Genomic DNA, 13264 nt, shown 5'->3' on the forward strand with positions numbered 1-13264 from the left:
TCTGTATCAAAACTACGTGAGATAGTCAGGGGTTCACTATTGGATAAAAGAATTGGCACTACTTTTTAATGACGATAAAAATGGTACCTATTATAGAGAAATAGCTCATGTTTACACTTTTTATATAATTACACAAATGAGACACGAAAAATGCTAAGTTTGTATCACGTAATGTGCTTGACTTGAGTTTATCCAGCAGTCACACTGATGCAACAAAAAAAAAATCTAAATCAAGAACCAAAGCAGAGACTGACACATCCCGCAACACACCTGAATTCAAAATTTACCTACTTGCGTAGGTCAAAAATCAAAGCTACTGCTCTGACCTACTTTCATAGATCAAAGCAGTTGATCTACGGTCTTACACTGGCCTCCCTCGTAAAGCTTTCTATCTTATCCAGTTCCTGAGTCTACAAAAGTTAAAATTGGCCTTGACCTTGATATAGTTTTCTCAAGGTCAAGGCCATCACCTTATTTTCATCCCCTTTGCTGCCTGAGTAATACATTTTTTTCATTCATCTTTCTATCTGCAACGGTTACGAAGATATGGAAGGACGGTTTTAAGAACACACAAACGCTGATGATTACAATACATCACCGCTTCAAGGCGGGACGTAATCAAACAATACCAAAAAAAAAATCAAATCAAATCCACTTTTATTCGTCCATACAATGGGGAAATTATGTTTTCCACTCGTTTTTTTTGTACATTCATATACAGTATATACTGTATATATGTGTTAGTCAGAATACACACACACAAATATCGTATACAGGCCCCTGAACACAACCCACACTAGGGGCCTGTAGGCATGCAGTTAATGACAACCAGTACAAGAGACGTGGAGGGACGGGTCGCGACTTCGGGGGTGCACCCCAATGAGCAGCTTGTGGGGGGGGGGGGTGGCGCCTTCCTCAAGGGCGCCTCGGCAGTGGCTGGGAGGTGAGCTGACACCTCCCACTGTCAGCTCGCACTCCGAAGACGTCTGGCTGGAGCGGGAATCGAACCGCCAATGGCTGATCCTCCCGGAAATCTTCTAGAATTTCCCTGATAGTCTCTCCTAGATGAAGACATCTTTTTTGTGGTGTCAAGAGATTTACTTCAGACCTCTTTCAGACTGGATTTTGGACATCATGTGATGTGACTTGATCATAAGCTGAAGGGTACATTAGGCAGCCTGACTTTAAACTTTAAAAATATACATTGATCATGTGAATTAACTTGAATAATCACTTATAGAAGCACACCAACAAACATTGCAAATGTATGGTTGATAAATAAACCAAGTGAATTCCTGTGAGGTTGAATCAAATAAATTTATGCACAAAATGTACATTTATAACAGAAAAGACATCAGAGACACACACTGCAAGATCTACGGTCTTACTCACACTGGCCTCCCTCGTAAAGCTTTCTATCTTATCCAGTTCCTGAGTGTACAAAAGTTAAAATTTGACCTTGACCTAGATTTTTCAAGGTAATCATCTCATTTCATCCCCTTTGCCACCCGAGTAATGTGCTTTTTGTTTAATCTTTGTATCTGCAACGGTTGCCAAGATATTTGGTGGACTAACGGACGGACGAACACACAAACACTGACAATTACATCACCATTTTGAAGTGGGATGTAACAAGGCAGTCAGAGACTGCAACGTCCCACGAAGGGTAGGTCAGGGTACCCTGAAAGTAGTATCTGACAAGTGCATAGCTTTGACCTTTCAGGGTAGGTCAAAGCTGTGCACTGGCTTTGACCATAGATCAAAGCTAGTACACAGATCAAAACTAGTGCTTTGATCTATGGTCTTACTCACACTGGCCTTCTCCCTTGTCTCTTTATCTTATCAGGTTCCTGAGTGTCCAAAAGTTGAAATTTGACCTTGACCTATTTTTCTCAAGGTCAAGGTTATCATCTCATTTTAATCCCCTTTGCTCCCTGAGTAATGTGCCTTTTGTTTAATCTTTCTATCTGCAAGGGTTGTGAAGATATTTGGTGGACATACTAAAAATGAACAAACAAACAATGACAATCACAATACATCACCGCTTTGAAGCGGGATGTAATAAAGCTAATAGCATAAATAGTAACGCTGAATTAGCTGTGCATTAATGGAGCCATCTTTCATTAATTAATATGCAAAAGGTCTCCGTGTCATCAGTCCCTACTCTGTAACTTGGGCATCTTTAAAATGATGAGGTTTTCTACCATTTATGAGCAGATGTCAGCCTCCTGGACCTGAGCAGTTAAAAAATATAAATCATACAAACAATGCATCACATTCAGGGCTATTGTACAGCCTTTGCTCAGCAGGAACTGTCAGCTGCTTCAAAAAGTTTTTCTTTTTCCACTTTGGTCAGTATAGTTGACATTTTGTAGAAATCGTAGTATCTGTGCTTTCCATTGGAACAACGTGGGTAGTGCTGGATAAAAATGTCCTGGTGATCTGCCTTATATCTGATGGGATATTTCAGTCAGCCTAGAACAGCATCAACAACACGATTGCCTCTGTCTAGAATGAGGCTACTCTGATCGCAATCATCTCCTCTGATCTCACACTTTATTCTTCGAACATGTTGGCCTCTTCCTTTCCGAGGCAGAATGTTTCCACCAGACCACCACAGTTCTCCCTTTATTGCAAATCCAAACTCATCATTGTTGAATGCAACGCCTTGGCATATTCTGCGGAACAGAGATGAGTGTCAATATTGTGTTAATGTTTTCATGTAAGTCGCTGAAGGCTGGATTGTGTCTAGGGTCTGAAGACGGTTTATCAAAGAAGCTACTTCAGTTCTAACAAGTTCAGGTACAGTATAAATAAAAATCTCTTGAGGCTGTGAATACAAACACAGGCATTAAGGTCACACATTGACAGTTGAGTCAAGACAACTATTCTGGAATACAGCTGCTGATGGTAAAGCTGTTTGTTTTGCATCCAGCTGCTTAGATCTATCCTTCAGGGTGACAAGGACCTGATGGAGGAGGCACTCCACAGGCACGTTTTCATGTTCAGTTCTCCTGAAGCTCATTGGTAGAGTGAGTAGTGCTGAGGCAGATGACAGTGTGTGTTGTGATCACCTTTGGGATTGTTGTGGAACACACAGTTGTTGGCGCAGGTGTCGGGGTGGGAGTCCCAGAAAGAGGAGGCACAGTAGCAGAGAGGAGGCAACTCCAGCTTCTCCTGGGATAGCCTCTCCTTCACCTGTGCTCTCAGAGCCTCCACGAACCTGCAGAGTACACTCAGGCTGTTTGCTTTTGAGGGCGTGCCAGTGCTTCATGCCGACTCATAACAACTAGATGGATGGACCGACGAGCAATTATTTAGACGATTCAGTTTACAGTTTTATTGTTTATTAAAATGTTATAAAGCCTCCAGAGCCCTCAGCCCAGCCATTTGATGTTTCATACCAAACCAGGAGGAGCAGAATTTGCTTCCATACAGCAGACCTGAATATCTGAGGTTTGCTTAAACTCTTATCTTATTTCAATGTCTGGAAACATGAATATAAATGCTGTGGTTTGTTTTTCTTAATGACTCGTAACGTCTTATATTTCATGTACGTCCATGGATGAATAAAACATTTGTATCTGATGGGTGCTATATGAATAAACACTGATGTCACAAGAGGCTCAGGAAATAACAGACAGAAGCAGAAAAATTCTAGAAAACAACCACATCTCATACACATGTTCAGTTCATTTCAATACACACAGACAGACGGAACCAGAACTAGACATCAATTGGGCTGTAATACGACACTGCTTCCTACAGTGTGTGGATGACACATTTCACAAACACAGCGCAGCAAATTTAACATCTACCCTCATTTGATTGGTCAAGACAAGTCACTCAGAGGTGGCGACACACGACTCCTAGCTTAAAAAGTTTATGACATTTTTAAATAAATGAGTATTTTGTGGTTACCATTATACAAATGTACATGTCAGAACAACTACATTTATCTTCATGCAAAGCTTTTGGGTGCTCAGTCTGGATCACAATTAGAAATTTCCTCCTTCCCTACACAGACCAAACACACTTGTGCCACCTGTTACTCTCTTAGAGGTGCACAGGTAAGCTTTGGCTGAAGCCCAACCAATTCCAAGGAGGGGCAGTAAGATCATTAGCAATTCAAGTTTTTGTTTAGTCTTTCCAAGTAACTTCTCGAGTAGAGAAGAGATTCAATTCATGTTCCTGTTGCTAGGTAAAATTTGCTATCATTACAGCTGAATGGAAACATTCAGCTGTAATGATAATAATGATAGTCTTCTGACTTGAAGACTGTAAAATCAGCCTTGCTTTGACAAATTCATCCATGAATTACCTTGTTGCTTCTTTCCCTTCATGCTCATTTTTCTTCAGCTGCAGCTCTGCCACCTTCTCTTCCTCCTCCTCCAGCTTCAGTTTCTCCAGAATCAGCATGTCTCTCTCCTCCAGCCTCTGTCTGGCCTCAGTCAGGTGATGAACTCTCTCAAGCCTTCTCTCCTCCCTCAGACGAAGCTGCTCCTTCTCTGCTTTGATTCTTCATGTTTAAGACATTTGAAAGGAATTGCTCACTTACAAGCATATGCAGATTCAATCAGATAAGTATTTAATAGTATGAAAGTTATGCTGAGGCACATTTTTTCTCATTTTGAAATCTAATATCAGAATATAGCTTCTGTACTCAGCACTTGCAACAAATTTACACAGCCACACTACAGAGGTTCATTATTTGATACATTAAACATAGATTGAGGTACAAAAAATAAGTGATTTCAGAGAGAATGCTGCAGTTACCTCGCCGATCTCTGCAGGTGTTTCCTGTGTTTCCTGTTCTCCTTTACTTGCTCCCTCTCAATGTTCATGTGGCGACGGCGGTGCATCAGGAACTGAGACTGATGCTACAGAGGGTTATCGGAACATTAAGTCTGACTGGGATTGAAGAGTGAAGTAAAAAATTGGTGGACATATCTCTACCTGTTTTTTCGCTTCCTCTGGGTCAGACAGAGGCCACAGGATCCGCGGGATGCTTACGTTAGGCTGGAGACCAGGTTCAGGCTGGGATTTGTCAGACTCCTGTAATACAGGACTGCTAAACTGAAAGAGTCAAGGAGAGTGTCAGGTTATAATAATGGATGTGGTCCCATTGTTTTAAACCAGACAGGACTGAGAGCATACATAGATTCAGTGACTTCCATTGGACCACATTTTAAGACACTTCAGAACTGAATCCCAAAAACATTCATGACCATAGATCTGAATTAAATGACACACAGCCTTTTAACAATGCATGGACAGGTACCAAGTTTGTAGTCATTCCCTGTTGGCAGCCTAGACATGTAGTGAGTCACAAGGTGTCATTAACTTCGATTTTTTTTTTTTCCATCATGTCATCAGACTTGGGGTAAATGAATCATCGCACTTCTTTTAAAGCTGATATAACAGTTTGACTGTATAAAAGCAGTTTAAAGGTTGAACTGTTGTAATTATTGATTCAACACACATCCCTCCAGACACGACTACTCTGGACTATAGTAGTAGTCCTATCATAGAGTGTCTGTCTCACATTGAACTGATTTCTCATCTACTGTAAGATTGAAAGAAGTATTAGCACGTCGAAGGTTTCAGCCTAGTTGTATCCTGAACTACACATATAAAACACGTCAAGGTTAAAGATATGTACATCTCAGGGACCCGTATCTCACATTGTTTTATTTAAATGTGCTTCAGCGATGTCCCTCTGGCAGCTATAAGTTGTTCTTTTCTTAAACATGGAAGGCAGGATTACTTTGATTCTGAAGAAAAACTCTAAATCTGTGGATTAAGTCAAAATCTGAAATTTCGATGAGCAATTACTTCAAACAGTTGTGTGTATTGGGGGTCACTTATTTTGAACGGCATCACATCACTAATATGTATGTTGTTTGTATGCTTGGGAAGATTTGTGTTTGTTCATTGGATTCTGGTGCACAAACTGATGTGATATCATGTAAACTAGAAAATCAACATGCTAACCAGCATTTATTAGGTTTAGAGAGCTAGCAGCATGCAGCTAGTGAGGAGGAACATCTGATTGGCTTGCAGCACCACGGGGGTGGTACCTTCCTGTACTTTGTTGGAAAGACCTGTATTATGTGGCGGCACGGTGGCGCAGTGGTTACAACACAGTGGACCCGGGTTCGAGTCCCACTCTGTGCGGAGTTCGCATGCTCTCCCTGTATCTGCGTGGGTTCTCTCCGGGTTCTCCGGCTTCCTCCCACCTCCAAGAGCATGCGTTTCAGTAACCCGCTGCGGCGGATATAGCGGTGGTAATCTGAACATGACTGACTGACCTGTATTATCAGGTGTGTACACAGCACTATTATAACTAAGACAAAACACTAAGGGGTATCAGGTTGGTGCAGATTACGCTGAGGTTATGATTCACATTACAATACTTCAGTAATGTAGCTCTGGTTTGTTCCTACAATAAACAATACATAGTCAACTCTTCTGTGTCTGTTTGAACACCTTCATTAACACAGATTTAACTGTGAAACAACTGCAGGAATGTCTTTTGTAAAACTCACTGACTTGCAAATATACACTTGACATCTGTCTACACTCTCATTTATTGGTTCAGAGGTTACAGCTGCTGAGTCGAGTGTGACACCTAGTGGGAACGTTTGATGCAGGTGCAGAAAAACTAACGCCACAGAAGTTTGGAGTTTGACTCTGGTCCAAAACAAAGTCTCTACATCTGTTTGCCAAAATATCCAATATGTTATCATGTATTACATTACTGCTTGATTTCATGCAACTAAAATGAAATAGAAAACTCTCTGAACCACTGTTGGCTGACATGGGACCAAATATACTTTTTCGTAAATATCTGCATGGATCCTAAGTGAGTTTATAAAAAAGAAAATAAAACTGGTTATAACATACAGCCACCACACTGATGCGTTGTGGGTATTCATCAACCTTTTGCTGAACAAGGGGATATTTGTGGTGACTGCTTAAATGACCATCATCTTCCTCTTCCACTTCGGGATCTGTTCTTGCCATGTGAGCTCCAACATTCTGTTGATGTAGAGGAAATGTATTTTATTCCACACGACGTGAGAAAAAACAGACAAGTATAGAAACTGGAGCTGTCAGAAGGGGGAACTTATGTGAAACACAGATGCTCACATGTCTGGTTGGACAAAAGTTCCATTCGCCTCCAGGAAGGTTGGCCTTCATTCCCTCGAGTTGGATCATCTGACAGGCAGCCAGTCTGAGTCTGACCTGCTTCATGCCTTCCCTGGACTGGAAATACATGGAAACAAAGCAGTCAAAGACTGCAATGTCCCACAACTTATCCTGACCTACTAGCTTTGACCATAGATCAAAAGCTAGTGCATAGGTGGATCAAAGCACTAGCTTTGATCTACGGTCTTACACTGGCCTTCTCCCTTGTCTTTCTATCTTTTTCGGTTCCTGAGTGCACAAAAGTTGAAATTTGACCATGACCTAATTTTCTCAAGGTCAAGATCATCATCTCATTTTCATCCCCTTTGCCGCCTGAGTAATGCGCTTTTTGTTTCATCTTTCTATCTGCAACAGTTGCAAAGATATTTGGTGGACTAACAAACAGACTAACGAACTGTTGGGAATTTCTATTTAACCATGGAAATAACCACGATAAATAAATAAATGAAAAGATAGATAGATAGATAGATAGATAGATAGATAGATAGATAGATAGATAGATAGATAGATAGATAGATAGATAGATAGATAGATTAGGCATTAATGAATAAATATGGGGTAAAAACCAGGGGGGAAAAAAGAAACACTGACATCACAGGATATACAAGACATACACTACACTAACAGACACATGTAGCATTAACAGGACATATACTAAACTATAACTAAAATATAAACAGTATAAAATTAAAATATAAACAGTATAAAAATAAATTCCATTCAACCACGTGCTGACCTTGCCACTAAAACGCCACCAAAACGCATCTGCTTACACAGACAAAGATGGCAAAACACATAGTCCTTGTCTACCACATAGTTTTCTAAACACAGACATACAGAGCATGCATAACACACAGATAACCGATACACAAGAGGCTAAGTCAGGTGGCTGGTGAGCTCATAAGTTCTCAAGCAGAACTTATGAGTTCTCAGAGAGAACTTATGGCAGACACCATGGCAGACACCATCAAGATCATGGTCAGTGAACATTCTGATGAGCTCATCCTTCAAGGAGAGTCTAACCCAAACACCATAAAGATCGCGGTAAATGAACGTTCAAGGATCTTTTCCAGAGGTTTGTTGCTGTGTCTGTGGGAGAGCCCAGAGCTGTATCCTCACAAACTTGTAAACTGCTGAACTTCTTCAGTAAACCTTTTTGAAATACCAGTTGTCTCATCATTAAAGATACACCTCTCAACCGAGCTAATGAACCAAAGAGGATTTTGTTCAGAGCAAAACCCTAACAGGACGAACACACGAACACTGACAATTACAATACATCACCGCTTTGAAGCGGGATGTAAAATATTATCTTCCAGATTCATCACAGTCACACTTTCATGTACTCTTGTTATTCATCACTCCCGCATTGAGGACATATTGTCATTCTGAAAATGAGTGTGTCTGGGTCAGTGAGTTTGATTTTCCACAATATAAACAAGATCAAGACAAATACAGAATCTTTGAGGATGATACTATTTGTGATTTAAAGCTTGAAAAAAATAAGCCAGTATTGGCCAACAACAGTCAATAACGTCAGAGAACTCCAAAGAAGACATGTGCAGAGTTGGACATTTTGAAGACACTGATCTTTCATATTTGGCTATATATTCAACGACATGTGACGAGTAAAAGCCCCAGGCTGCAGCTAGCAGGCTCCTCTCCCTTCAAAACTTTGAATCTGTAATTCACCCAAAAGCCTGAACATGGCCTCCGATCAAAACTTTGGACTATTCTTTGCGATATTATTTCCTGTCATAATGGTCAGCTCCATTTCAAAATAAAGCCTTGCACTGAATGCCAAATGTTAGATAATACCTGTACTGGTTAAAATCTGTAAAATAAAACCAAATCTCACAAACAATACTTTTCACACATGTACACACATCAAACTCAAATATATATATAACATAATATTATATATTAACCTTCTTACCTCAGGAGAGGCTGTGTGTTGTGAAGCACCTGAAGACATCAGCCTCTCACCACCAGACTCTGCTTGATTTGGTTGGAGTGGAATCCAGCTGTCAGGTTTCATCTGTACAGTTATACACACACACAGTTTTGTTCTTAGTACATCAGTCAGGCAGTAGCAACAGCAGAACGGTCATCTATGCTTCACAATGACTGAGTGGAATGCAAACAATCAGTCAATTCATTGATTAGATGGTGAAAGATTATATAGAACCAGTTTTAATTGGACAACTGTTATTCCAATAAAAACTATGAAAAGTAAAACATTAGCAACACTTAACCTAGGACACCCCACTCAACTCTTGACCCCTATGACGTTAGTACTCTCCCACTAATGCTTCACCATTAGTTGCTGTCTCATCTTGTTGACTTGAGCTTGGTGTGTCACACGACGGCGAACCTCATCTTGAAATCGCTCAAGGTTCTCTTCATTTTCTTTCCTCTTTATTGCTTGGATCTCCTCAGTTAATGAAGCAAGAATCTAAATTAAGACAAGGAAAGAAGGATTAGAGCAAGTTAGAGTTAGTCAGACCTCCATCTGCACTGAAATTTGCTGTATAACACAGTAGATCAAACGGATTTGCAATCCTGCAAATGCAGAATGTAACTTATACACACAGTTGTATACATAGATGCATTTCTTTGTGTGTATATACACAGACATACAGTACATACACACATCTATTCATATAACCATGTATATACACACATGCAATCTCCGAAATTACTTTCATAAATAGATACAGTGCGCCTCGGTTAATGCGTTCCAGGAATTCTGCGATATAGCGACAAACTATGCATCTTATTGATTACAGTAATTTAAATGTTTATGAGCCCTCCCCATACTAATATGAAACCACTTCCTATCTGTATTACCGTTTCCCACACTCTTATCGACTGTTTAAAGCACTTTGGTGTCTCACGGAAGTCCGAGACTCACGGAACGGAGCGCACTTCCAGATGCTGGGCTTGCCCTAGCCACTCGCAACTTCGCCATAGGCGAAGTAAATTCCAGATTGGCTACAAGGTTTTTAAACTGTGTAGCCACAGTGGCGTTCTGATTTTTACGGAAAAAAGGCTAAAACTTAAAACTTTGTCGCTCGGTAGCGGCGCTCACTATTTCCGCTAGCGAGCGGCTTTCGCTATTTCCGCTAGCGAGCGGCGCTAGTGCCGCTATGTCCGCCTGCCGACGGAAATAGCCGAAGTGACCCGAACGCTCCTGATCATTAAATATGCACTTGGGTCATGACCCCTCGTCCAATGAAAAACAAAATATTGTTTTTTTACAAGCTGAACCTGCAAATTTGTGTACAACAAGGCGAGGGCGATCGATCAAAAGAATCCAGTGTTTTATAGTAGAGTTTGTGTTGAAGTCCTCATTAATAAACAAATGGTGAATGCTGAGAGGGGATAGGAGTGGTGACAGACCTATCAGAAGGTAAATGAAAGATATTATCAATACTTGTTTGTAGTCTTAGACTTTTGATACCTATGACCGGCAGGACTAACCAGCGATGCATGTAAATATGTATTCACCTCGCTTGCTATTTTTCATGCCTTTTTAAATTGAAATGAAAAATGATGTTGAATTAAATAAAATAAACTATGGCATACCAATGGTTTTGGTGGTGGTCAAAGTTAAAATGTCTTCTAGTCTAAGTAAAACTTACAAGTAAACATTGAGTAATATTTTGTATGACTGTATCTTCACATAGTGAATGCAAGTTTTCAATTGTTGAATCTCACATTCATACCTGCATAAAGTAGGACAGAAATAAAGATAGTTCAGCTTGAACTGTTGACTTTAGTGTATTTTTGTAGGTAAACTGAACAGAAGATTTTGCCCTCAGAATGCAGGAAAACAACCCCATTTTCAAAAAAATTTCCCAGGGGAGGCCCCCAGGACCCCACCCCCCCGCGATGAGCGTTGGTCGTCCGCCCGTGCGCCACTGTCTTGGACACAGTGTGGCTTTTTGTGGCTTTCTCAATTCTTTTACACTGAGCCACAGTGGCTTAGTCATACTCGCTCCTAGTGCAAGCCAAGATATGTTAATTTGTCAGAACTTACACATCAGAAGCGCTATCTTCTCTGCATGCTTTGGTGGATGAGACATTTTGACTGCAACATTTGAATGTGAAAAAAGGAAACGCAAACACACCATCTCCACTCAGATATTACTGGGGATGTTTTCACAGTTCTTTCCCATAAAATATTCATCTATCCATGACGAGTAGGCGTTTTCTCTGTGCTTTCAACCATTAAAGCTGAACTTGAATGGCTATCGGAAGAAAAAGCTCTAATCTTGAGTCAATGGCTGCACAGCAATGCCCCCCCCAGTGGGGGGAGGGCTCCATAAGTCCAGCTCTTCATGCCCGTGATTAGGACACACTCTCTGTTTGACTTGGCTTTAGCTTTGGCTCTGCTTCTTTGAAGGATGCTGATTACTTGGATGGGCTGGACAGCTAGAGGAAGTCCAAGGGATGAGGAGGAAGGCGGGGCACTCTAGAACTGCAGCTTAGCATTGCTATCTCCTTCATCTCGGTGCTGTACATGAATCACTTAGAATGCGGGTATCACGTGACTGTCTACCAAAAATCCGCGATGATGTGAAGTCGCGAGCATTGATGCGCGAATGCGCACTGTACATTTCACATATAATTTGTTATATTAGGGAGGAACCCTTGTTAGACAGGGTTAGATGGAGACAACAGATTCGCTGTGGCGCCCCCCCATGGGCAAAGCCGAAAGGAAAAGAGCCTTGTTAGTCACCTCCATGTTTGGTTATTACATGACAATGTGAAAAGAGACAAAGATATTTCGCGTTTATGACTTACATTCGTGTCTGGGGATTAAACCAAGTCAAAATCAAGAAGAAAAGGTGCATGTAAACCAAACCCAAGCTTCCTTCACCAGAAGCCGACCAACAGCCAAGCTTACGCACGGTAGTTAAAAGGAGTTAGCTGCCAAACTTACACACGGGTGGTCCAAGAAATGTTGTCCACCCTCCACCCAGGCTCCCACGGCAACCACAGCCAGGTTCCTCCCGGCCAACACATCGACAGCTCTACAGGCCATGTGCCCTTTTCTCCGGCCGCCTAGCTCAGTATGCCGGCCCCTTGACGACGGTCCCAGAGCGTTAGCACTCATCGGTACGACAGCTTAGGTTAATTCAGGATGATGCAAGTTCACTACCGGAGTGACCACCTTAACTGTTATTGGATTAAAGTTAATTACACAGTTTTATGGAAAGATACATTAATATACTTTGGAAAGTTTACAAGTTTCACGACAACAAGAAAAGAGTCGCTACTCAGAATTACGTAAAGAAAGATTTGAGTTTCGCTCGATCGCTTACTTCTTCCTTGGTATGATAGATTCTCGCTGTGTTGCTGCCCCCACGTGGGCAGGAGGCGAATTTGTGAAAATTCATGTCAGAAACAGCGTAAACTAACCCAGCTGTCCCCAACCTTTTTTGCGCCACGGACCGGTTACATCTAAGACAATATCTCCACGGACAGGCCTTCATTTGCTCGATAATCGTTAATGACGCCAGGACAGCTGTAGTCTAATAATAAATCATCCGCAGTGGTTTTATGTGAAATGCAGACATCAACAGATAATAACCTTTTTTTTCATAAAGTGATAATCAACATCTCTGTAAACGAAATAATTGTAAGAAATAATTATATTAAAAAGTCGATTCAAGTGACTGCACTGATTATCTTAATTTTGAAATATGGCGATTTACAATTAGTGCATTCAACGTAGGAGAAATACAGATCATTTCCAATAAAAGGGTGAACAATTCAATCAAATAATAATAATTACAATGATGAGGATTAGTGAATGGGGACTGCTGATCTAGACAGATTTTATTGTTTTAACCACCATTTTAATGTTTTTAAGAACTGTTCCATATTGCCATCTGGTTTTACAGATCACATGGACATTGGTGTAAACAGCCTTTAAAGTTGAGCTGTGTGCGTCGTGGAGTGATGGATGAGAGACGTTAACACAAGTTTACCAGGACTGGAGGCAGTGCCGAGCGAGTTACACCCCCACAATATGTGGTGGATT

At 41.0% G+C, this 13264-nt stretch overlaps 1 protein-coding gene across 3 annotated transcripts; it reads right to left on the reverse strand.

The window, feature by feature from the left end:
- Window positions 1-661: 661 nt before the first annotated feature.
- Window positions 662-12701, reverse strand: ccdc15 (coiled-coil domain containing 15). Of its 3 annotated transcripts, none has more exons than XM_068331271.1 (10): window positions 12161-12701; window positions 9530-9667; window positions 9149-9250; window positions 7153-7269; window positions 6943-7041; window positions 4957-5076; window positions 4777-4880; window positions 4322-4519; window positions 3075-3223; window positions 662-2678 (listed from the first exon to the last, which is right to left on the reverse strand). In XM_068331271.1, exons 1-10 carry the CDS (start codon window positions 12332-12334, stop codon window positions 2629-2631), a joined length of 1251 nt encoding a protein of 416 aa, XP_068187372.1. In that variant the 5' UTR covers window positions 12335-12701; the 3' UTR covers window positions 662-2628. The 3 variants fall into 3 exon arrangements, with proteins under 3 accessions (XP_068187372.1, XP_068187371.1, XP_068187373.1); XM_068331270.1 differs by having other exon boundaries at window positions 6907-7041; window positions 12161-12698; XM_068331272.1 differs by lacking the exon at window positions 662-2678 and having other exon boundaries at window positions 3089-3289; window positions 6907-7041; window positions 12161-12700.
- Between the last annotated feature and the right edge of the window lie 563 nt (window positions 12702-13264).

This window comes from Antennarius striatus, chromosome 13 (genome assembly GCF_040054535.1).
Source record: "Antennarius striatus isolate MH-2024 chromosome 13, ASM4005453v1, whole genome shotgun sequence".
Lineage (NCBI taxonomy): Eukaryota > Metazoa > Chordata > Actinopteri > Lophiiformes > Antennariidae > Antennarius > Antennarius striatus.